This window comes from Macaca mulatta, chromosome 3 (assembly GCF_049350105.2).
Source record: "Macaca mulatta isolate MMU2019108-1 chromosome 3, T2T-MMU8v2.0, whole genome shotgun sequence".
NCBI classification, from domain to species: Eukaryota; Metazoa; Chordata; class Mammalia; order Primates; family Cercopithecidae; genus Macaca; species Macaca mulatta.
This window is the reverse complement of record NC_133408.1, coordinates 35471292-35494187: the sequence shown is the minus strand read 5'-3', so window position 1 is coordinate 35494187 and position 22896 is coordinate 35471292. Positions and strand designations below refer to the sequence as shown.

Sequence of the window (22896 nt, the reverse complement as noted above, 5' to 3'; positions counted from 1 at the left end):
TGGTCAGGCTGGTCTCGAACTCCTGAGCTCAGGCACTCCGCCCACCTCAGCCTCCCAAAGTGCTAAGATTACAGGGGTGGGCCACCATGCCCGGCCCCTAGGGAGGGACAAATTCTTAGGAATCAAAGGGTGCACGTCCTTTGGATGCCCCCACAGCAAAAGCCAACCTGCCTTCTGAGAGTCTGCCCAGCCCAGGACCAGGACATGTCCCCTCCCCGTTCCCCGGGTGGGACACTTAACTGGGTTCCAGAAATGCCTGCTGAATGAAGGAATGAGTGAGAGTTCCCTTTCCCAGGCTAGGAACAAACAGGACCCTCACTCATGCCCAAGGAAGTCATTCAGAAAAAAAAAAAAGATCTATTGTACAATATGGTGACTACTATAAATAACAATGTATTCTATGCTTGAAAATTGCTAAAAGAGTACATTTTACATGTCCTCCCTGCAAAGAAATGCTAAGTATGGGAGATAATGGAGATGTTAATGGGTTTGACTCAGCCATTCCCCACGAACACACATATCAGACATCGCACTGCACACTGTAAATGCATACAAATTTGATTTGCCAATTTAAAAAATAAATTTTAGGCCAGGTGTAGTGGCTCATGCCTGTAGTCCCAGCACTTTGGGAGACAGAGGCAGGAGGATCGCTTGAGCCTAGGACTTTGAGACCAGCCTGGGCAACACAGTGAGACCCCGTCTGTACAAAAAAATACAAAAATTAGCCAGGCAAGGTGGTGCACACCTGTAGTCCCAGCTGCTCAGCAGGCTGAGGTAGGAGGATCACTAGAGCCCGGGAGTTTCAAGGCTGCAGTGAGCCATGATTGTGCCACTGCACTCCAGCCTGGGCAACTGAGCGAGACTATGTTTCTCAAAAAAATAATTTTTTTTTTTTTGAGACAGGGTCTCGCTCTGTTGCCCAGGCTGGAGTGCAGTGGCGCAATCTTAGTTCACCGAAACCTCCACCTCCCAGGCTCAAGTGATTCTCCTGCCTCAGCCTCTTGAGTAGCTGGGATTACAGGCACACGCCACCACACCTGGCTAATTTTTGTATATTTAGTAGAGACGGGGTTTCACCATGTTGGCCAGGCCGGTCTTGAACTCCTGACCTCAAATGATCCACCCACCTTGGCCTCCCAAACTGCTGGGATTACAGGTGTGAGTCACCACGCCCAGCCATAAAAAGTAAATTCTTAAAATGTGTATTATTTTTAGTTGTAATCAGAAATATGTATTTAATGTATACTTACACATTCATACTTATATGAACTTTTATAGTAAATAAGTATAAAAGTATGCATCTGATTACAATAGGCAAATAATTTATTTTCTCTAATTGTAATAAGGATGCCCATTGTAGAAAACTAGAAAATGCAAACATAGAAGGTGCCTGGTGGCCCGCGCCCACCCCACCTCCTTCCCGGCTCACCTGGGCTGGTGCAGGGTACCGGGCAGGCCCCGCTCTCACCCGAACCCTCCTGCACCCAGATCTACCTGCACCTACGCTCCTACACAGTGCCACAGGAACAGCGTTATATCATCCGCCTGCTCCTCATCGTGCCCATCTATGCCTTCGACTCCTGGCTCAGCCTCCTCCTCCTGGGAGACCGCCAGTACTACGTCTACTTTGACTCTGTGCGGGACTGCTATGAAGGTGGGCGCTGGGTGGCATCCGTCGGGGGAGCGGAGGGAGCCTGCATGCATGGACACACTTCCATGGCCAGCCCCCAGGGCACCCCACTTTCCCTGCCCCTGTCGGAGGGGCTGCCAGGACAGCTGGGGTTAGTGGCGCTGGCAGGCCTGGAACCCATGACCCCACAGCCTCCGTGCAAGGGGCTCGGTGGACCTGCCCTGGCCTGGGGTGAAAGCGGGGCCCCTGAAGGAGCACCCTGACCCTCTCAGGCTGCCCCGCTGGGGATGGGGCCCATCAGGAGCCTCTTGCTGTGTGATCTGCCAGGTCCGGCCCCTCCCGAGCCTCCTCCTGTCCTGGTGAGATGGGCGCCACGGGGTCCCGGTTCGGCTCAGGACTCACGGCCGGTCCCCCTCTGCACTCCCTGCAGCCTTTGTCATTTACAGCTTCCTAAGCCTGTGTTTCCAGTACCTGGGAGGCGAGGGTGCCATCATGGCTGAGATTCGTGGAAAGCCCATCAAGTAAGCATCTCACCCCAGAGCCCACACACCCCACACACCTGGGACTGGGCGCCTGGGCAGCACTGGGGCTGCATTCTCCCGCACCGGCTCAGGGATGTCCCCCGCAGGTCCAGCTGCATCTACGGCACCTGCTGCCTCCGGGGCATGACCTACTCCATCGGGTTCCTGCGCTTCTGCAAGCAGGTGAGGGGATCCGCCCAGCCCTGCCCGCCCTCCTCCCACCTGGCCAGCCCAGCGCCACCCTACCCAGTGTCAGGGGGCTGCTCACTGCTGGCTGCCCCAACCCCCATTCCTGGGCCCCTGGGGGACCTGGCCCCAGGCCCACCGGGTGCCATTGCCCCCAGGCCACTCTGCAGTTCTGCCTGGTGAAGCCCGTCATGGCCGTCACCACCATCATCCTCCAGGCATTTGGCAAATACCACGACGGGGACTTCAAGTAAGGCGGGAGCTGCGGGGACACCTGGCATGAGGTGGGCACTGGGTCTCCTGGGGCACAGGAGTGGGGCCCAGCGAGGCGGGCTTGGCGTCCAGTTGGGCTCAAGTAAGGTGGGAGCTTCAGGGGTGCCTGGCATGAGGTGGGCACTGGGCCGGGGCCCGGCAATGGGGCCCAACGAGGCGGGCTTGGCGTCCAGCTGGGCTAGGGACCCCACCCAAGACAGGTACCCACTTCCTCTCCACAAGGACCTCAGTGCCTGCCAAGGCCAGGGGCCTGGACCTCCCCTCACAGGACATGGCCGGGGTGAGTCTGGCGTCTGTGCCAGCATCTGTGCTGAGGACCTCAGGGCTTCTGGCCAGGCAGTGATGGCCCCAGCCCCCGCCCAGCCTTGAGCACTCTTGGTATTAAAGACACCTGGGCCAACGGGGCCAAGGTCCACCCCGACCTGTTGTCTGAGCAGATAGCCAGCCACCCAGCACAGGAAGGACCCCTGCCAAGGTCCACATGCATGCTCACCAACACCACACACATGCTCACACACGGACACATGTGCTTTCACCTGTGCACACACATCACACAGGTGCATCACATGTTCACACATGCACACAGCATGTGCGCAAACCATGCACACACCACAACCACACACATATGTACACTCACATGCACGCAATGTGTGCACATACACCACAATGCACCCCAACCATGTGCACACGACATCTGTGCACACACACGTGTGCACACACTCACACGGGAATGACACCTGTGTGTCCACCACATAGAGGACCTTCAGGCAGTGGCCAGGTGGACAGGGTTGGGAGGCAGCGTTCCGGCAGAGGCAGCCTGGATGCTGCCTGCACAGAGGATGGGATCCTGGGACAAAGAGGAGCAGGGCCAGTAGGGAGAATGGCCGCGTGTCCCTGCCCTACCCCTGCATAGGCCCCCCAGCCACCCCCAGCTCCCCACGCTCTCCTGCAGGCCCTGAAGTGAGGATCAGATCGGGGCCAGGATCCCTGCAGGGCCCATGCTCCCAAGCTCAGGGTGGGAGCCAGGCCGAGGGTGCGGTGGCGGCAGCGGCTCTAGGGTGGGGAGGGTGGCGGGGTCGTGGGGCTGCCCTGATCACAGCTCCCGTCTGTCCCAGTGTCCGCAGCGGCTACCTCTATGTGACCCTCATCTACAATGCCTCTGTCAGCCTCGCCCTCTATGCCCTGTTCCTCTTCTACTTCACCACCAGGGAGCTCCTGCGGCCCTTCCAGCCTGTCCTCAAGTTCCTCACCATCAAAGCTGTCATCTTCCTGTCGTTCTGGCAAGGTGTGTGGGGCAGGGATGCTGCCGAGGCGGGGGCTGCAGTCCAGAGAGCCTGGGGTCACCTCACACCCCCTTCCCCAGCTCCCCCGAGCTTCAGTTTCCCCAGCGGCAGCACAGGTCAGCTGGAAGCCAGGGTAGAGCCTGCGGGCACAGGGGGAGTGGGGAGGTCCTGCCAGCAGGTCTGGGCCCACAGTCAGTGGGGAGAGGTTGCACAGAGCCCACAGTGGCATTTCCTGAGTCCCGGTCCCTGCCAGGCCAGGGAACTCACAGCCCACCTTGGCAGAGGAGGATGGCCACCAGACAGGGAGGAGCTGGGGACGGGCCCAAGGTTTGGGGCTGGAGCGGCAGGGCGGGCCTGGGAGAGCTCCTGAGCACCTGTTGTGCTGAGACCCCCGACTTTGGAGGCGCCTTGCCCCCCTGAACCTCAGTCTCCTGGGGTGGGACGAGACCACACGGACAGGGTCACGGCGCCTGTCAGAGGAACCACTGCGGGGTCCGGGGCCTCTTCCTCCCCTGCAGACCCCATCCGGGGCTGGGGCTGAGCAGCCGTGGCATCCGCAGGGCTGCTGCTGGCCGTCCTGGAGCGGTGCGGGGTCATCCCAGAGGTGGAGACCAGCGGTGGGAACAGGCTGGGGGCCGGCACACTGGCCGCTGGCTACCAGAACTTTATCATCTGCGTGGAGATGCTGTTTGCCTCCGTGGCCCTGCGCTATGCCTTCCCTTGCCAGGTGTATGCAGAGAAGGAGGAGAACTCGCCAGGTACGCTCTGCCTTCCAGCCAGGGCGCACAGCCCTGCCCTGGGCACCGGGTCTGTGTCGGTGCCACTCTCAAGGCCCAGGAATGCCAGCTCACTGGGCAGGGAGACGGCCAAAGGGCATCCGGCTCCGGACAGGGACCTGGGCTGTGTGGGGTCCAGATGGGCCCAGACCCCGATGGTGATGGGGGATGGGTGTCCCCTGCCAGGCACGCCCCCCATTAGGGCGGGGACAGCCTGTGGCCTGCCTGGCTTCTCATCAGTCATTGTGGAGATACCAGGGTGCCCACCCCAGGCCAGCCAAAGGCGTACTCCGCTGCTTGGAGCCCCTCGGAAACTCTAGAGGACGTGGTCCTTGGCAGGGGTCTGGCCAGGAATAGGCCTGGTGCTGGGTGGAGCAAACTGGGCTGGGGTCCAGGGGTCTGGGGTCACCCTCCGCTGGCCGAGGCCAGACCTGGACATGCAGGAGCCACAGCCCTGGGCATCCTGGGAGGCGGGGCTGAGGGGGCTTGTCCGGCGGGGGCTGGAGCGCAGTGGGGGATGGTGGGGCTCATACGCTGCCCTCCTCCAGCACCCCCGGCACCCATGCAGAGCATCTCCAGTGGCCTCAGGGAGACAGTGAGCCCCCAGGACATCGTGCAGGACGCCATCCACAACTTCTCCCCCGCCTACCAGCACTACACGCAGCAGGCCACGCAGGAGGCGCCCAGGCCCGGCACCCACCCCGGCGGCAGCTCTGGCAGGGGCAGGAAGAGCCGGAGCCTGGAGAAGCGGATGCTCATCCCCTCGGAGGACCTGTAGGGGGACCTTGGCCACTGGTGCTTTAGGGACCCAGGTTGCCCACGCCTGTGGGGAAGAACAGGGCCCCCCACCCATCAACCCTGCCAAAGGTGGGGGCCTCTCCTGAGAGCCCTCCTGCGAGGCCCTCGGAGCCCATTTCCCATCCTCCCTCCAGCCCGGGGGTCAGGGCACCTGATGGCCCTGCCAGGCACCCAGGTGGGCCCGCCGCCCAAGGAGAGGGCACCTGAGCCAATCGGAAGAGCCTGGGGACCCCGGGATCACCTGGCCATCAGCCCCAGGGGCCACCGTGGGGCAGGGAGTCAGCGTGGCTGCCGGGCCTTGGCTGTACGGGCCCCTCGGGAGCTATGAGTGGGCCAGACTCCCTGACTCGGGAGACAGACAGCGCACGGATCCCAGGCTGGGCAGCTGGAGGGAGGGGCGCCGGGGTGCTGGGCAGCCGGGCCCTGACACAGTCAGCAGCTCCGGGTGCCGAAGACCGGTGAGGTCCACACAAGCTGGCCAGGGCTGGGCCTCCTCGGAGCCTGCTGTGGCCATCGTGGGCAAGTGGAGAAGGGCCCACATGTCTTCACACACCAGCCACAGGGGAGCCTTGGCCAGGCGCCCACCCAGGGGAGCGTGTGCCTGGAATGGGTTGTGGAACCACCGGGTGCCCATGAGGCTGGCCAGCACCGCGGGGCTGTGGGAAGTGCTCTTATTTATATTTAAACACCTTGGATTTTCTTTTCTTTTTTTTTTTTTTTTTTTGAGACGGAGTCTTGCTCTGTGGCCCAGGCTGGAGTGCAGTGGCGTGATCTCAGCTCATTGCAAGCTCCGCCTCCCGGGTTCATGCCATTCTCCTGCCTCAGCCTCCCAAGTAGCTGGGACTACAGGCGCCCGCCGCCACGCCCGGCTAATTTTTTGCATTTTTAGTAGAGACGGGGTTTCACCATGTTAGCCAGGATGGTCTTGATTTCCTGACCTCGTGATCCGCCCGCCTCGGCCTTCCGAAGTGCTGGGATGACAGGCGTGAGCCACCTCGCCTGGCCTAAACACCTTGGATTTTCTACTGCGTCTTGGCTTCTGTTCTCGCAGAGCCTGAGCCTGAGGAGCAGGATGTGGTGGGGGTCACAGAGTCTGCATGCGGGAAAGGGGTCCCACCTGACTGGGGTGGGCAGACTCGTGGCCCAGGGCAGTGCAGGGCAGAGGCTGGGCTGTGAGATCACAGCTGCCGCCTTTCTGCTGGGAGCCTCTGCTTCCTCCAGAATGGGTCTTGTGCCAGCCCCACTCATGGCGAGGGGACAAGGCCGTGAGAGCAGGGCCCTGAGTACCTGGGGGGGCACTCCCAGGGGGCACAGAGGGGGCTCCCGCCTGGGCACCTGCCTCCTCCCCTTCTCTTCTTCCTCCACATGCCAGGTGGGGCCCTGGGTTTGAGGAGCCGAGCTTCAGACACGTGCCCTGCCCTCGGGAAGCTGGAGGCGCCTAAGAGGCCTTGGAAATCCCAGCGGCGAGAACAACAGCCGCCCAGGAACTAAGGGGGCTTCTGGAAGGACACACAGCTGGCCCAGGGCGAGGGGTGTCACTGCAGGGCACCCCCCAGGCCCAGGGCCCCTCAGGGGACGGTGCAGTGACCTGGCCTGCAGGTGGCAGTCAGTTCTGTGTATCTGGGGCCCACAGCACAGGTTGGGTGGGGGCTGGGGCAGGGGCAGCAGAAGTGGGCAAGGCCTGGGGGGCTCAGGCACTGGGCATGGAGAGCAGACAGGAAGGCCCAGTGGGTACCACCCGGGGACCGCGGCTCCCACCTGGGCTGCCCCCACCCATGGCCACGGCCACCGGGAACAGCAGGACCTGGAGTCTCCGAGGGACTCAGCAAGGCGGGCACGGACCAGTGGGGTCCAGGCAACAGAGGGCCAGCTCCCAGCCTCTTGCTTCCTGGGCTGGGGACATGGGGATCCAAGGCCAGTGGGTCTGCAGGGCCCGGCCGGGCTGTCTGATAGGCCGAGCTCCTCCCTGTGTGGCTGCAAAGATGCCCACCTGCCTTATTGGACCCCCATGGGGAGAGACCCACCAGGCAGCCCCCGTGTCTCACTCTGTCAGCAGGTGGGGGCGTGGTGCTCCCCGGGGACCTGCTGCCAAGGGCCAGTTTCTGGAGGCTGGGGGCACTGGCCAGACGCTAGGCTTGCTCTGCCCTTGCCCTGGGGAAGGCCACCCCATTAGAGATTGAGTTGCTGAAATCTGTGTTTGGAGGGTGCGTGACCGAGGGCTCCCCTTCTGGAGACCCAGACACCACGTGGGCTCCCGGCGGCAGAGGCTGAGGTGCTGGGGGCTGAGCTCCTATGTCAGCAGCCCCTCAGGCCTGCGGTTTAGGACAGGGGAGAAGTCAGTTTCCGCCAAATGCCCACTTGGACCAGCCAAGGACTGTGCCAGGAAACTGACACGCTCAGCGCTTACGCCAGCTGGGACGGCGACTGAGCCCAGAGAGATGGAGCAAGTTGCCTGGGGTCACAGAGCAGGGACTTGGACACCAGGAACTGGCTCCACAGAGGCCCTCTCTCCGCTCTGCCTCCTGAGCCTCACAGATGCCTCTGCCCGCGGGTGAGGCTGGCGTCATGGAGCAGGGACTGGGACACCAGGAGCCGGCTCCACAGAGGCCCTCTCTCCCCGTTGTCTCCTGAGCCTCACAGACGCCTCTGCCCGCGGGTGAGGCTGGGGTCACAGAGCAGGGACTCGGACACCAGGAGCCGGTTCCACGGAGGCCCTCTCTCCCCGTTGTCTCCTGAGCCTCACAGACGCCTCTGCCCGCGGGTGAGGCTGGGGTCACAGAGCAGGGACTCGGACACCGGGAGCCCGCTCAGCAGGGACTCGGACACCGGGAGCCCGCTCCACGGAGGCCCTCTCTCCCCGCTGCCTCCTGAGCCTCACAGACGCCTCTGCCCGTGGGTGAGGCTGCTCTGCTTCTTTCCAACACGACTCAAAGGAAAGCCCCGAGGGCTGAGCCCGCTTGGCATGGACGGAGGCAGTGTGGGGCGGTCCAGGCCAGGGCTCAACCCGCCTCGAGAGGGAGCGTGGGCTCGTGAGAGGGGGAAGGATGGAGACCAGCATGGTTCCAGTGTCACCATCGCTGCAGAGAAAGGGGTTTACCGGTGACAGGCCCCAACAGAGGAGTGGGTCTCGAGGCAGGCAGGAGCCACGTGTCTTGGCCCAATGCCCCCACCAACCTCTCTAACCTCTCCTGCCTCAGTGTCCTCGTCTGGGAGATGGTCCAGCTGAAAATCCCCAGCATCCACAAGAAAGGGTAGAAGCCCTGGGGGCCCTGGCCTGGCCAGGGTGCAGGCTGCACGGCTGGGCGGGGTGGCGTCTCCTCTCACAGCTTCCCTGTCTGTCCATGGCCTCCAGGAGCCCCACACGGGGCTGGGGCTCTGTGCCCCCAACTCATACCCACCAGCTCCCCCAGGAGGAGCAGGCTGGGCCCAGAGCCGCAGGGTGGGCCACAGGGGAGGTCTGACTTAGCTGGGGAAAGTGCCATCCCTGCCATTGCTAGTGACAAGCTCAGGCTGCTGTGGCCCCAGCACAGATTCAACCCTCGTGCCGGCTGCTGCAGTCACCTCCACGCCCACCTCACAGGAAGCAAGGCTGGGAAGGAGGGAACTGGCCCCAGGCCACACAGATGCTGAGAGGTGGGATTATGATCAGGTGCCATGGCTCATGCCTGTAATTCCAGCACTTGGAGAGGCCAAGGCGAGTGGATTGCTTGAGCCCAGGAGTCCGAGACCAGCCTGGGCAACATGGTAAAACACCATCTCTCCAAAAACATACAAAAATTAGCTGGGCATGGTGGTGTATGCCGGCGGTCCCAGCTACTCAGGAGGCTGAGATGGGAGGATTGCTTGAGCTCGGGAAGTTGAGGCTGCAGTGAGCCGTGATCACGAGCACTCCAGCCTGGGTGACAGAGCAAGATGTCTCAAAAAAATCCAGCTTGGATTTCACCCTGCGTGGTCCAGCACTGAACGGCATTCACCCTTCGGTCAGCTCAGCCCCAAAAATGGGGCCGGGTGTGCCGGGGCTGCTCTCCTGGAAGGCCAGGCGGAGCGGCGACGGCATGTAGGCAGGCCCTTGGCTTTTCAGAGGAGTCCACAGGCTTCCAGCCACTGTGCAGGGCCGCTTTGCTCTCTGCTCCCAGACAGACCCTGTCTTGCTCACGGCTTCCTGCAGGCTCCTCTGAGAGTCCAGCAGAGCTGGGTGAGGGATCTCCTGGGGAAGGGGGACACTGACAGCCATGGTGCTCTCTGCTCCTTCCACTGGGAGAGGTTGCATGGACAGGGGGCTGTGGGTGGGGCAGATGGCGACACTCAGGACTGCGGCCTGACCCTCGGAGACTGAGCCCGGGACGTGGCCACCTAACCAGCACCTCCCCCGTGGCTGTCCCAGCATCACAGTCACGGGCCAGCAGTCTGTGAAAGCCACTTACACATGGTGCCCGGATCCTGACCCTGGTGAGGGACAGGCGGGGTCCCCTGGGATGGGGGGTGTGTGGTTCTTAGCCCAAAAAAGCCCCAGCCAAAAGCACCAACTGCACAACGAAAGAGTCTGAAACCAGAAAATTCTTTATTGCAAAGGTACAAAAGCGGTCACAGCAGCAGGACGCACGGCAATAAATTAGGTGGTGGCCGCAGGGACGGGGCAGGGCGGCGGCGGCCAGACACGGGCCCACATGTGATCTGTTCTCAATAATTTATATCATGATAAAAAGCAGCACAAAAATAAATATTGAAATGGAACTGCCAAGTAGCACAGAGGCCAGGGTGAGGCGGTGTGGGGGCGTGGGGGGCAGGGGTCCCCACGCCCTGGAAACGCAAAGACCTGGATCTCTTTGGGAAGCCAGAGGCACAGAGACAGAAAACAAACCCACGCGGCAAAGAGGCCTTCGTCTTTTTCTTAAATAAAAAAATCCATATATTAAATCATGACAATGAAATTTCAACGATCCGAAAAGAAAAGCAGAACGCGCCGTGCTTCCCCGGCCCGGCTCTGGGCGGTGACAGCGGCTCCGTCCACCCTGGGGGCCGGGGAGTCCCCTCTCCGGCAAAGCACCACAGGCCGAGGGCAGGTGGTCGCCCACGGCCCACAAGACGTGGACACCAAGAACCCCAAAATGGGACAGAACCGGCCACCCGCTGCAGCCTGTCCTGTGGGGGCCCAGCAGCCTGGTGCAGTCCGTGGTGAGGGGGACGGTGGGCAGCCCGGGCCTCTGGTTTGCTCCCAACTCCCAGCTGTGCCCGTGCCCCCAAGCTCTGCTCTGATAGATTTACAGTATCAAACTGGAAAAGAAAGATTGTTACGAAAAATCTGTAGATAAACTGTGAATATAACTTTATATCTCTATATAGTTTGTTTCTCTCTTTAAATATCCCCCTGGTCCTTATGACATCCAATATGGATTACCTACCATGGCCACGGGGGCAACGGCTGTTTGGGAACTCGCAGGCCTTTGCTCCACAGGGACCCAGTGGTCCTGGCGGGCCTGCAGCTTCCCACTCACTTCTAACAGTAGACACAGAACCAAGTCGCCGCCCCGGGGCTGTCTGTCCTCCGCCCTCCCAGCGTGGCTGGCACCAGCCTGGGCTCTGTAGCCGGTGGGGGTGTTACTGGATGGGCAGGGGCAGCCGAGAGGGAGCCGAGGCACCACCTTGCATGTCCTAGGTGGCGGCCCCCGGCCAGTGGCTCACATTCCGCCAGCTCCCCCAGGCAGGGGCTCTACGACCCCCGCTGCAGATACCCCAGTCACAGCAGGGACCCTCAAGGTGGCACTCCAGGAAAAGGAAGCCCAAGGTGGAGTGCCAAGCCCACCAGTGCTTCGGTGCTCGGGGAAGGAGGAACAGGCGAAGGCTCCGGGCGAGGACTGAGTGCCAAGGCCACACCTGCAGCTCGTGGCTGTGCTCCTGGGGGTGTGCACGTGGGAGCCACATCCACGAGGCTCCCCTGGCCTGGTGCCTGCCGCCTCCCCGCCCACCACGCCCTCCGGAGTGCCAGCCTCACTCCTGAGCTCTTGTATAAGCCAGCCGCATCCTGGTCCTGCCCCTCAAGCCTTTCCACCAGCTCTCGCACACGGCTCCCACCTCCTCCCACCACCCAATGCAACGTCCTCTCCCTCCCACCTCCACGTCCACATCTACCAACGTCCCCCAGGCTGCACCCCCTCTCCCTAGACTGCAGCGGCCCTTCCCCTCTAGGCCCCCAAAAGACCTCCTCGTTCCCCCTGCACTGACCACAGCTGGTGAGAAGCAGCTCCAGGACACAGAGCCTGAGTCCTGCTCACCATCAAATGATGGGACGCTCCTGTCCGTGTCCGCTGAGGTCCAGGATGGCCTGCGGGGTCGGTGTCTGGGGGGCCGGCTCCCGTGGGTGGGGCTTCTGTGCTGTGCTGCACGACCTCCTCGGGTCACCAGAGCACACGGGAGACCTCACGACGTATGAGCCACTCTCTCTGCCACACGTGCCCACAGGCCCTCCTCTGGTGAACACCTGCCCCCTCAGCCCTGGTGCTGTGATGGCAGACGGGCCTGCACACACACACGTGCACACACACAGACACCACCCCACGCAGGCGGCCTCCCACACTGCGCACACTTGCACAAGCCCCTGCTAAGGCAGACACGGGTCACGGGCAACTGCAACAGGACAGCTGGAAGGACGGAGCTGCCGACGCACCATCCATGCTCCTCCCAGGGTCTGCGGAGTCGGTCAGGGCAGCGAGGGGCTCCCGCACCAGCTGGGAGGCCACAGCAGGGCAGGTGTCGAAGGCTGCTCCCAGCTGCAGTGGAAAACAAGCCCCACGCTGACCTGACCACAGGGGCCTAACTCCTGGGGCCGTGTCTTCTGGCAGCCCCCGCGGGGGCGGCGGAACTTCCCGAGGGCCTTTCTGTTATATGTCCCGACTCCCACGGGTGCAAGATGCCAATTCCCACACACAGATGCATCCTGTGGGGAGCAGGGGGCGGGCGTGTGTGTGGACCGGCACGCAGCTCTGGGCCCACGGGAGCCCACTCTTCACCCTGCACCACAGTCTCATCCTGGTGTGAGTCGCCCGCGCCTGAGGGGCCTGCGCTTGGACTCGGATGTCGAGAGTCTGCGTCCCAGTGACAGGTATGAGGGGCGCGCCCCCGCCCGCCTGCCTGCCGCTCCCCGCCCCCAGCCGGCACTAGGATGCGGCTGAGAAGGGCACGGAGGTGGAGGAGAGCTCAGCGGACTTGACGATGGTGATGACGCTGGTGGTGGCCACCTTAGAGGGCACCACGGGTCCCCGGGCCACGGTGCGCGCGAAGGTCTGCAGCGCCTCGTACTTGGAGCGCAGGGCGTCCAGCTCCAGCCGCATGCTGCTGTTCTCACGCGCCAGCTTCTCCACCTCCTGCTGCAGCTCCACGCGCTGCCGCTCCAGCTCCTCCTTCTGTGTCACCCGCTTGATGCGGCAGCTGGCCGCGTAGCCGCGGTTCTTGAGCGTGCGCCGACGCTGCTTCAGGCGGGTGACCTCCTCCTTGGTGAGACCCCGCAGGTGCTGGTTCAGCTCCCGCACCGACATGGACACCAGCTCATCGTCGCTGAGCACCGGAGCGTTCTCGCCCGCCTCCTTCTTGACCTGGGGACGGCCACAGCATGGGGTCAGCAGCGGGAGAACGTGGGGTGTCTGCCTGGGACCGGCACGGGGGTGGACAGGGACCCAGCGGTGCCCCTGCATGCCCATGCTCTTTTGGGGCTGGCCTTTGCCGTCCGCACCAGGGACCACAGGACACCATGCACACAGGCAGCCCACGTGACGGCTGTGGCCCCACAGGACCCTTTCTGAACAGGAGAAGCCAGCAGTGACATCGGTCACTCCTGGTTACCGACAGCCTCAGAGCCCACGAGGACCTGGAGCACACGGGTCCTGCTGCTGGGACTGAGCCAGCCCACAGGCATGCCCCATGGCAGAGGCGGCAAGCGCCAGGCACAGGTGGGCCCAGGCCCTAGGAGCTGGAGCATCCCATTCACCAGAGGCCAGTCTGCCCACGCCTGGAGTCAGGGGGTGAGCTCATGCAGTAGCGCCTGGCGGACACACAGCCCAGGCGGACAGACCCTGCCACACCCTGAGCCTGGGAGTCATCTCCTGGAACCACAGTCCCCGATCCTGGCCCCACCTCTCCTGTGAACATCCCCCGGCCACAGCAGCCCCTTCTCCTGCCAACAGGGAGGCCTCCATCACAGGCTCAGGACGGCCCTGGGAATGGGGGGGCCTTTCCCACACCTGTGCTTGAGACGGGGCCTGCCTGGAGCCAGCCTTACCTTTAATGTCTTGTTCGGTTTGGGATTAGTCGTCATAACCTGGGCACAGTCACCAGGACAGAGCTCTCTGGAACTCGTAGCTGGAAAACACGGGCAAGCAAAGAAGCCAGCGCAGGTCAGGGCCAGCAGCGCCGGAAGGGACGGCCACCTCCCATGCAGGGACGTTCCTCAGCCTGGGGTGGATGGTCACAGCACCCTGAAAACAAGATGGGGCACTGTCCCGGCCCAGCCCGTCCTGGGGGGCTTCCCAGGGGGTGGGGCATCCTGGCCCGGCCTCTGTCTCTGCCCGAGGGTCCAGGGGGAGGTCTGGCTGCACCTCACAGTCTAGCACAGTCCACAGAGCAGCTGGGACCCCCCACCCCAGGGCCTGGCAGCCAGGTGCAGCCCCCTGCTGCCCTGAAGACCTGGGCTGCAGCTGCCGGCGCTGTAGGGTGACCAGCAGGCACCAGCAGTGGCTGCTTCCTGTTCTGACTCTCCCTGAGGTCAGAGAAGACGTCTGCACCTGCACAGCACAAGGTGCTCCGTCCCAAGGACCAAACCGATTGGTGGCGAAACCGCCCTCCCACAAGGCAGCTGTGCTGGCCCCGAGGAGCGTGGGGCCCCGCTGGACAGCGACCCTACCCTTGCAAAGGCTCTGGTGCTCCGGACCCAGCCTGGATCCCCGAGAGGGGGCCTCTGGGGAGCCCCTGCCATCACCAGCTTCCCCCATGGTGGGCCTGGGTGGAGCCCCAGCCGCCGTCCCGCCCCGCCCTCCCCACAGGCCACAGGACACCTACCACGGCCCCGGCCGCTGCAGCTGTGACATCACCACCTCCAACTAAGCTGCCCCCGAGCGAGGACCCTGCAGCCCAACGGGGTGTGGGGTTCCTGAGGGGCGGCAGGTCCAGGGGCCGCAGTCAGAGACCAGGGAGGTGGGGGAGCCGCCGCCCTGCCGAGCGTTCAACCGTCTGGCGGGAGTCGTCCCCGCCGCCGCCCCCGCCGTCCTCACGTCTGCATTGTGTCACACATTCTAATCATTCATGAAAAACCCAGCCAAAGCATCCCCGGCATGAGCCCTCCGATAGTTGCCATGACGACCTTGGGACCGAGCCAGCCCCCACGGTCGTCATGGAAACCGAGAAGCCCAAACGCGATCCTGACTTCAGGTCAGTCTGCGCAGACATCACGAGGCCGGCAGGCAGTCAACAAACCCATTTGTACCCGGTGGCTGGGACAGGCAGGCAGCAGGCACCGGGAAGCTTGCGGGACCGGTCCACAGCACCCACTCCCATACCCCAAATACCAGACACGGGTTCCCGCAGGAACGTCAGAGCAGCACACGGCGGTGGGGGTGTCCTTGGTCAGCACCTCCACCGGACATGGGCACCACGGGGCGGGTGACCCCATCCCGCCCTCCCTGCCGGCCCAGGACCCTCCCCACACCCTGGGCCAGGGAGCCCTCGGCCCAAATCCCTCCACCCTCCAGCCCTGCCTCCGATGGGGGCCCCCCCACCACAGCCCACCCACCCCCACAACCAGAGGGCCGCACAGGTGAGACAGGGTCCTGTGCCAGGCTGCTGGGTCCGCTGCCTCTGCCAAGGCCGGCTGCTCTCAGGGCGCTAATGTAGATGGCACAGGATGGCACCAGCCGGTCCCAGGGAAGGCCAGGGGGACTCCAGGCTCCTCCGTACCCCGCCCTTGGGCAAGGGTGACAGTGGAGAGGCCGGGGCCCAGCTGCCTCCGCCACCGTGGGGACCTGCAAATGCCGGCGGCTGGAAGCACCATGAGAAACTTTTCCATGTCAGAGGGAGGGGCTGCGGGCACCGCTTCCAGCTCCACCGTGAGCACGTCAGTGCACAGGCCGGCCACGACATAGCTATGCGGTGAGTCACCAGATGTTTACAGAGCCGCGCGCGCATTCCCACACACCCGGGCCTCCCACCCAGCAAGGACCCGCTCCCTGGCCCCCAGGACCACTGCCCGCCATGGCAGCACAGCTGGGCGGAAAAGGAAGGTCTGGGGGACAGGGCCGTCTGGCCAGAGCCACGATGACGTGCGGGGTGCCAGGGGCAGAGTTCAGCGTGAGGATCTTTCCACTAAAAAGATGCCTCCCGCGATGCCCTGTGACGTCATGGAGGCGTACGGTAGCCGGGGGCGACCCCAGGAGGGGCAGTTGACTAATTCCACAAGGTCAAGGTCGCCAGGGCTGCTGGAGCACGCCTGTGCCCATCTCAAAACCCCAGTCCTTTGAGGCACACCTGCACTGGGGCCCTCCGAGGAACCAGAGACCTAGGGGAAGCTGGGGTCCTGGGCGGCCCCCATGCTGTGCTCACAAGCATGTCCCCCACTTCCTTGGGCAGGTCACGACTCTGCTCCGCCAAGGAAGCCTGGACCATCCACGTGCCCCCCGAGAGGCGAAGCAGCAGGGACGGCCCAGCCAAGTGGCAAAGCTTCTCTCAGGAACCCAGCACGGGATGGGATGGTGCTGGCACCTACCTCTCCCCACCATGCACAAAATAAATCCAAGCAGCATTAACCTAAAGTCACTCTAAACATCAGAGGCAAGAAAGATGACAGCTTGCTTTTGGAAGGAGATTCAAAGAAAGAGTTTTGTATGTGCAAAAAAAGTTTGTAAAGCAACTGATCTAAAAATGACAACTGCCCTAAACAGGGTTTTGTGAACTGTCCAACCTCACACGGCCTCAAGGGCCACCAGAGCACACTTAGAAATGGCTACCTCCGGCCGGGCGCGGTGCCTCAAGCCTGTAATCCCAGCACTTTGGGTGGCCGAGACAGGCGGATCACGAGGTCAGGAGATCGAGACCATCCTGGCTAACATGGTGAAACCCCGTCTCTACTAAAAAATACAAAAAACTAGCCAGGCGAGGTGGCGGGCGCCTGTAGTCCCAGTTACTCGGGAGGCTAAGGCAGGAGAATGGCGTGAACCCGGGAGGTGGAGCTTGCTATGAGCCGAGATCCGGCCACTGCACTCCAGCCTGGGTGACAGAGCCAGACTCCATCTCAAAAAAAAGAATTTAAAAAAAAAAAAAAAAAAAAGAAATGGCTACCTCCCCAGAACCAGAGACGCAGCCTTAGGGTGTCATCCAGGGGGAGAGCGTGCCTGGGGTCCCAGAGACGCCCGTGACGCCGGCTTCCCACTACCCCAGACCCAAGGCAGGGGCTACCGCATCGGCACCTGGTCAGCACTGCAGCCAAGCTCCTCTCCAGCAGCCCCCAAGGAACGATGCCCTCACATTCTGTCTCATACCCACCAGCTAACAAAATGCCAGCATCGCCACGCACAAGCACCTGGCGCCCCTGAGCTCCTCTGAGTTTTGGTGGAGTCACCAGAGAAGTGCAGTGTTCCGCGCCACAGCGGGGAGCCTGGGTGGCCAGGTCTGGTCTGAGTTTCTGCTGTGAGGCCCCAACCGCCGACCTAGGTAAGGCTGCAGCACTCACGCCCCACATCCCTGGAGCAGCGCTGGGCAGCAAAGTTCTCCAGCACCACCTATAACTTGGAACAGCTCTTAGGTGACCGGTTTTCTGATGGAAGAGGTAGTGTTTTCAACCCAAGGCCAGACACCTCAACGTGACGCACAACTAAACAAGGCTCAGCGGGGGAATCATTTCCTCTCAAGGAAAAGGAACCGCCAGCAGCCTCAGATGGAGGCAACTCCTGCGGCTGCAGCTGGGGATAAGTGACGAAGCCGGGACGCTGGGCGCCCCCTTCTAGGATCCAGACCGATGGCCTGGGCTCCATAAAGCGCAGGGCAGGGCAGCTCCGCCCAGGGAGGCACCTTGCAGAGGGTGACGATCCAGAGCCCGGGGCTCCCGGTGGCAGGGCAGGCAGGCCAGGGTCAGCCACCCAGAACTGTGTTTTCGGGAGCAGCTGAGCCCCAGGCAGCGACCTCAGCTCCCGGAGGATCATGTTTTCCCTTTTAATTTTCATTTTAGAGACAAGGTCCCACTCTGTCACCCAGGCTGGAGTGCAGTGGTGCCATCCTGCCTCACTGCAGACCTCCTGAGCTCAAGAGGTCCTCCTGCCTCAGCTTCCGGAGCAGCTGGGACTACAGGTGGGCACCACCACACCCAGAGAATTTTAAACTTTTTTGTAGAGACGGGATCTCACCATGTTGCCCAGGCTGGTCTCGAGCTCCTGGACTCAAGTGATCCTCCTGCCTCAGTCTCCCAAAGTGCTGGGATTACAGGCAGGAGCCACCATGCCCAGCCATTTTTAACTCTTTAAGTCCCAGCTAATACTCACTGGTCACCCATGGGTCTGGCCCTGCTCAGTGGGGGACTGGCAGCCCTGGCATCTCTTGCTGTGCTAGCACAAGCTGAGAAGGACCTGCTCTGGGGTCCAGGAGGGAACAGTTTCTCCTTAAAGTTGGGACTGGGCACGGTGGCTCTTGCCTGTAATCTCAACACCTTCGGAGGCTGAATGCTTGAGCCCAGTAGCTTTAGACCAGCCTGGACAACAGAGCGAGGCCCCATCTCTAAAAAAAAAAAAAAAAACATAATTTTTTTTTTTTTTTTTTGAGACAGAGTCTCGCTCTGTTGCCCAGGCTGGAGTGCAGTGGTCAAATCTCAGCTCACTGCAAGCTCCGCCTCCCGGGTTTACGCCATTCTCCAGCCTCAGCCTCCTGAGTAGCTGGGACTACAGGCGCCCGCCACCTCGCCCGGCTAGTTTTTTGTATTTTTTTAGTAGAGACGGGGTTTCACTGTGTTAGCCAGGATGGTCTCGATCTCCTGAAAAAACCATAATTTTTAAATAGCCAGGTGTGATGGCACACGCCTATGGTCCCGACTACTCGGGAGGCTGAGGTGGGAGGATTGCTTGAGCCACGAAGTCGAGATTGCAGTGAGCTGTGATCACACCACTGCACTCCAGCAGCCTGAGTGACAGAGCAAGACCCTGTCTCTTAAAAAAAAAAAGAGAGTGCAAAAGTGAGTTGAACAGCTGATGGCTGGATGACCCCTCTAAACAGTCCTGGCTGTGGATGCCCATGGAGAAACGGGGATTTCAGCTTCAGGGCTCTGATTCTTCCTGGATGAGAGGACGCATCAGGGCCGCTGCTCGCTCTCCAAGGCCGGCATGGGGGCTCTGGATGGGTCACTTGTTCTCTCCCAAGGGGTGAATGACAAGGCAGACCCCACGCCCCACCCCCGCGGCCACCCAGCCGGTCTGACCGAGACGGAGCGGCCCTTCCACTTCTATCCTCCACGGGTCTCCGAGGCTGTGGGATGCGGGAGAGGGAGGAGGGGTGGGAGGAAGACCAGGAACGGAGGACGGGAGTTGTGTTCGAGACTCGGGTTTAGAAATCCAGGAGCACAGCAGTAAGCACCCTCCCGCTCTCCCTCACCAGTGACTCCCACGACAGGTGCAATCCACAAAACCAGAGGCCGCCCAGGGTGTACCTGCCTCTCCCAGGAGCCTTTCTGCCAGAGACCCCAAGCCAGGCACCCTCCACAGGGGGCCACAAGGGTAGGTGGGGCCACTGTGGCACTGGTACCCAGTGGGCACCTGCCAAACAGGTGTCAACCGACTAACTGCAGCCCGGCTGCTCCCAGAGACCAGCCAGACACCCTTCCTATTGAGGATGAGGACCCCCACTGTCCGGCTGTCCTGGACATGGGAAATGCGGGAGGCACCCCACTTGGCACCCCCCAGCCCGGCCCGCACCAGCCGGCAGCCTGGCCCTGGCTGGCTGCCCTCCAGCAAGCCACGACTGTCCGCCTGGCTTGGAGGACGTCTGGTCACCTTGCATTTGCAGTCTGAGGAAGCTGTGTCATTCCGCTACATCCAGAGGTGACTCAGGCAGCTGCAGCAGCAGAGAGCAAACTGCAGAACACACCACACCTCCTCCAGTCCCTGCCCTGGCTCCCACCACACCATCCTCCTGTCCTCAGCTTCCAGCTTCCCGTCAGCGTCCTGTTCTCCCCGGCCAACCTGGGGCTTCAATCCACTCCCAGCTTCCAAGTCCAACCAGGGGCATTCCGGGGGGCCCAGATGCCCCCCAGCCCCCAACCGCATCACTCACCGGAGTTGCCCCCACCCCTGTCTCTTTTCCTCGTCCACGCTCCAACCGGGCTTGATCCCAGCCCTCAAGCATCTCCCGCCCGAACCCGCAGCACCTGCCCAGGCTCCGGCCTCCAGCTTCTCCAGTGTGGACCACAGCTTTGCCAAAGGGATGCCCTCACCCTGATCCTGGTGCCCCCCACGCAGCCCCACAGGCAGTCAAAAGTTTTGGGGTTCCTCCCAAACCCCGACCCCCTCACCCCAACACCGTTTCAGGTTTCTGATCACCCCCATCTGCAGAGAGCACGTGGCCCCCTGCCCCCCTCAAGCCCTGCTTCTTCCAGAAACGCTCCCCACTGCTCTCCTTGCGTAGGCAAGCACCCTCTACCAAGGCCTGGTTCTAGATCCTTCTGGGGACGGGGCCCTCCCCGTGGTGTGGTGAGCTCCTCGCAAGCAGGGAGCATGTCTTCCCTACACCCCATACGAGCCTCCCACTGTACGAGATGAGCCGGCCCCGCACGGGAGGGCAGCGAGAGGGCAGTCTCCACCCCAATACCTTCCCCAGGACGCCCGACGCGCAGTGCGAACAAGCAGGCAGGTTCTACACCAGACCCCACCGGCCCTTGGGACGGGCCAGCAGACGTCACGGCCTGGGTTTCCTCATCTACAGCGGCCGGTCGGGGTGGGGCGTGTGACCTCTCAGGTTCATTTGTACCTGCTCTAAAACTCTATGATTTTAAGACGACACTCCCAGTTTCCTGAAACTGTAGGAAAGCGGAAACATGACGGAGTCTGTGACTTATAAAAAGCAAAAATAAATAGCGGGGAAAGGTATCTTCCATTCGCGGAGAGCAGGGAGGGTGGGGACGGAGCGGTGAGTCACTGTTTACTGTTGAAAGGCAGCCACACGGAGCCTTCTCCCAGCTGGCCAGATTTCCATTTCCCGTGTGGACTGGACCCGAAACCCAGAAAGTCCACTCCAGAAACCTTTAGACTCAGAAACAGCTGGGACAGGAACAGGCACAACTTCTTCTCGGTCTGGGTGGCAAACAGCTTTGCTGGAGACTGTAAACAAACGCAGCCATCGCCGAGCCCCGTGGGTGAAAGCGCACGCCTTGTAGACAGCAGAGTGGCCCGGAAGACGGTCTCACTTAACAGCGGCCTCCCGGGTGCGCACAAAGGCTGGCGCCCCGACAGCCCCAACCCTTGGTAAACGCTGGCTCCCGGGTTTACCAGCACCTGGGGAATCAATGCTGTAGGGAACCAGCCCCTCAAAGCCCTGGCTCAGCTCAAGGATAAAAGGCAGGAGAAACCTGGTTTGTTTTTCTGCTTTAGTAAATGTCTTATTTTGGAATAATGAAAGGTCTAGTTTTAAAAAGCAGACTCCCTCTCCCAAGGTCAAACTCAGACATTCCTACTGGGTTACCTAAGAAGGGGAGATGTTCTCTTAAACGGCACTGGACGCCCAAATAGGATGTAGGTGTGTCCCAGACACCTGCACAGCCCACCTATGTTCTCCAGACCCCGCCCACAGCTCTTTCAATACTCCACATCTCTGAAGACACTGGGCTTGGAGAAGCTGCACAGGGCATCCCACTCCATGTTGGAGACCCCCTTACAACAACACACTGTGATAGTGAAACCTCAGTGCCAGTAGAGACCTGGCAGCCCACCCTGGAGAATCAGAGGGGTGGGAAGGGCAGTGCCGGAGCCGAACCACAGTGATATCCCCTAGTCCACGGTGTCCCGCAGTGGGGGGCGTTTTGAGTCCCAGGATCGTCCCAAGGCCAGGCACCTGGCCAGAGAGTGGCTGGCTGCCTGTGGGTCACCTGGTGAATGAATGGTGGATCTGATTTCTGCCTCAGCTACAAGAGCCGCCTAAGCAGCAAGAAACAGCATGCTCAGGGATGCAGGACACGGGGAGAGGGACACAGGAGGCCCCGCAAACATGAACACACACGGTGTGAGGGTGAGAATGCAGCACAGGGCCACTGCTGTACCCCAGGGGGACCCAGGTCAAGGGCCAAGGCCAGGCGGGGTCCTGGCTTTCTGGGTTTTTCCGCGGCGCCTCGACCCACCCCCCCAGTATCTTGAGGGTGTGCAAACAGAGACACACACACACACAGCGTCACGAGCACATAACACAGTTTCCTGAACTTGACAAGAGACACAGAAGAACCCACGCAGTGGGAGCGGGAAGAGGCCTGAGCCCCTGCCCCACATGTGAGCAAAGGGACACGCGCCTTGGGGCCCCTGTCACCTGCTCCCCTCCTGCCTCCCCACGGCCTTCCTTCCAGCAACCCTGGCAGGTGGGCGGCTGAAAGCAACACCAGTCCCAGGATCCTGCCTGTAGGGAGACTCGGTTACCCCCACCCCGTCCACGGGCACGCGTGGGCCGCAGCGCCGCCCGTCACCGGGAGGAAGCGAGGGGGGCAGGCCGGGGCCGCACGCGGAAGCCACGCTGGGGCGGAAGGCACGGGGAATCCACGCGCCCGCGCCCTCCCCGCGCCGCCCGCACGTGGCGCCCGCCCCGCCCCCCGCAGGTGTGAAGGCGCGGGCACAATGCGCGCCGCCGACTCGCGTGGACTCCCGTGTTCCCAGGTCTGGGGTCCACGCCCCAGGGCCCCGGGCTTAGGAAGCATGGCCCGGGCGGCACGTGCAGGGCAGAGAGCTTCGCGTCCCGGGGAAGCCCCCTGGGCCTGCGGGGCTGGGCCCAACGGGGCAGGTGCGCGGGCCGCGTAGGGGGCCGCATGGGGGTCTCGGGCCCTGCGCACCCAACCCCGCCACCCTCGGCCCGCGCCCCCGGGCGGCCGTGACTCAGCGGCCAGGTGGCCCCAGCCCCGCGTCCCGGTCTCCGTCCCCGCCGCGGCCCGGTCCCCGCTGCTCCACCGCCCCTCACCTGGCGTCGAGCGGAGGGCGCGGGCGCGCGGCGGCTCCTCGCGGGCACGCGCTGTCCTCGCGCCGGCGCTCACTCTCGCGCTCCCCTCGGCCGCCGCCGCCTGGCGCTCGGGCTCCGACTTCACGAAGAACAACAACTCCCCCCCGCCGCCCGCCGCCACCGCGCCCGCCCGCCCGGCTCCCCAGCATCTGACACCGCTTCCGGGATCCGCGGCGCGCGCGTCACGCCGCCCCGCCCCCCTGGGGCCACGCCCCCTCCCT

General features: G+C 62.4%; 2 protein-coding genes and 2 pseudogenes across 18 annotated transcripts in view; 2 read left to right on the top strand and 2 right to left on the bottom strand.

Annotated features, from left to right (window-relative positions):
• TMEM184A (transmembrane protein 184A) overlaps positions 1-10384 on the top strand; it is a 21020-nt gene extending 10636 nt beyond the window's left edge. For 6 of the 10 annotated variants that reach the window (XM_015133159.3, XM_028845488.2, XM_077995936.1 and 3 more), the window contains exons 3-9: positions 1489-1654; positions 2061-2151; positions 2259-2334; positions 2496-2587; positions 3726-3895; positions 4454-4651; positions 5218-10384. In XM_015133159.3, the coding sequence (XP_014988645.3) occupies positions 1489-1654; positions 2061-2151; positions 2259-2334; positions 2496-2587; positions 3726-3895; positions 4454-4651; positions 5218-5447 (1023 nt within the window). In that variant the 3' untranslated portion in view covers positions 5448-10384. The remainder of the gene's footprint in view (positions 1-1488; positions 1655-2060; positions 2152-2258; positions 2335-2495; positions 2588-3725; positions 3896-4453; positions 4652-5217) is intronic. The other 4 variants (XM_077995938.1, XM_077995940.1, XM_015133160.3 and 1 more) reach the window with 1 other exon arrangement.
• Positions 10010-12492, bottom strand: LOC106997328 (uncharacterized; annotated as a pseudogene). Its single transcript, XR_013415947.1, has 2 exons — positions 12436-12492; positions 10010-12277 (listed from the first exon to the last, which is right to left on the bottom strand). The product of XR_013415947.1 is annotated as an uncharacterized LOC106997328 (transcript).
• Positions 10010-22896, bottom strand: MAFK (MAF bZIP transcription factor K). 7 transcript variants are annotated; one of them, XM_077995943.1, is made up of 4 exons: positions 22637-22835; positions 14516-14606; positions 13740-13819; positions 10010-13056 (listed from the first exon to the last, which is right to left on the bottom strand). In XM_077995943.1, the coding sequence occupies exons 3-4, from the start codon at positions 13773-13775 to the stop codon at positions 12622-12624; spliced, it is 471 nt and encodes a 156-aa protein (XP_077852069.1). In that variant the 5' UTR covers positions 13776-13819; positions 14516-14606; positions 22637-22835; the 3' UTR covers positions 10010-12621. The 7 variants fall into 7 exon arrangements, with proteins under 7 accessions (XP_077852069.1, XP_077852071.1, XP_077852068.1 ...); XM_077995945.1 differs by lacking the exon at positions 22637-22835 and adding an exon at positions 20294-20398; XM_077995942.1 differs by lacking the exon at positions 22637-22835 and adding an exon at positions 20294-20362 and having other exon boundaries at positions 14516-14729.
• LOC114677102 (uncharacterized) lies at positions 18814-20141 on the top strand (annotated as a pseudogene).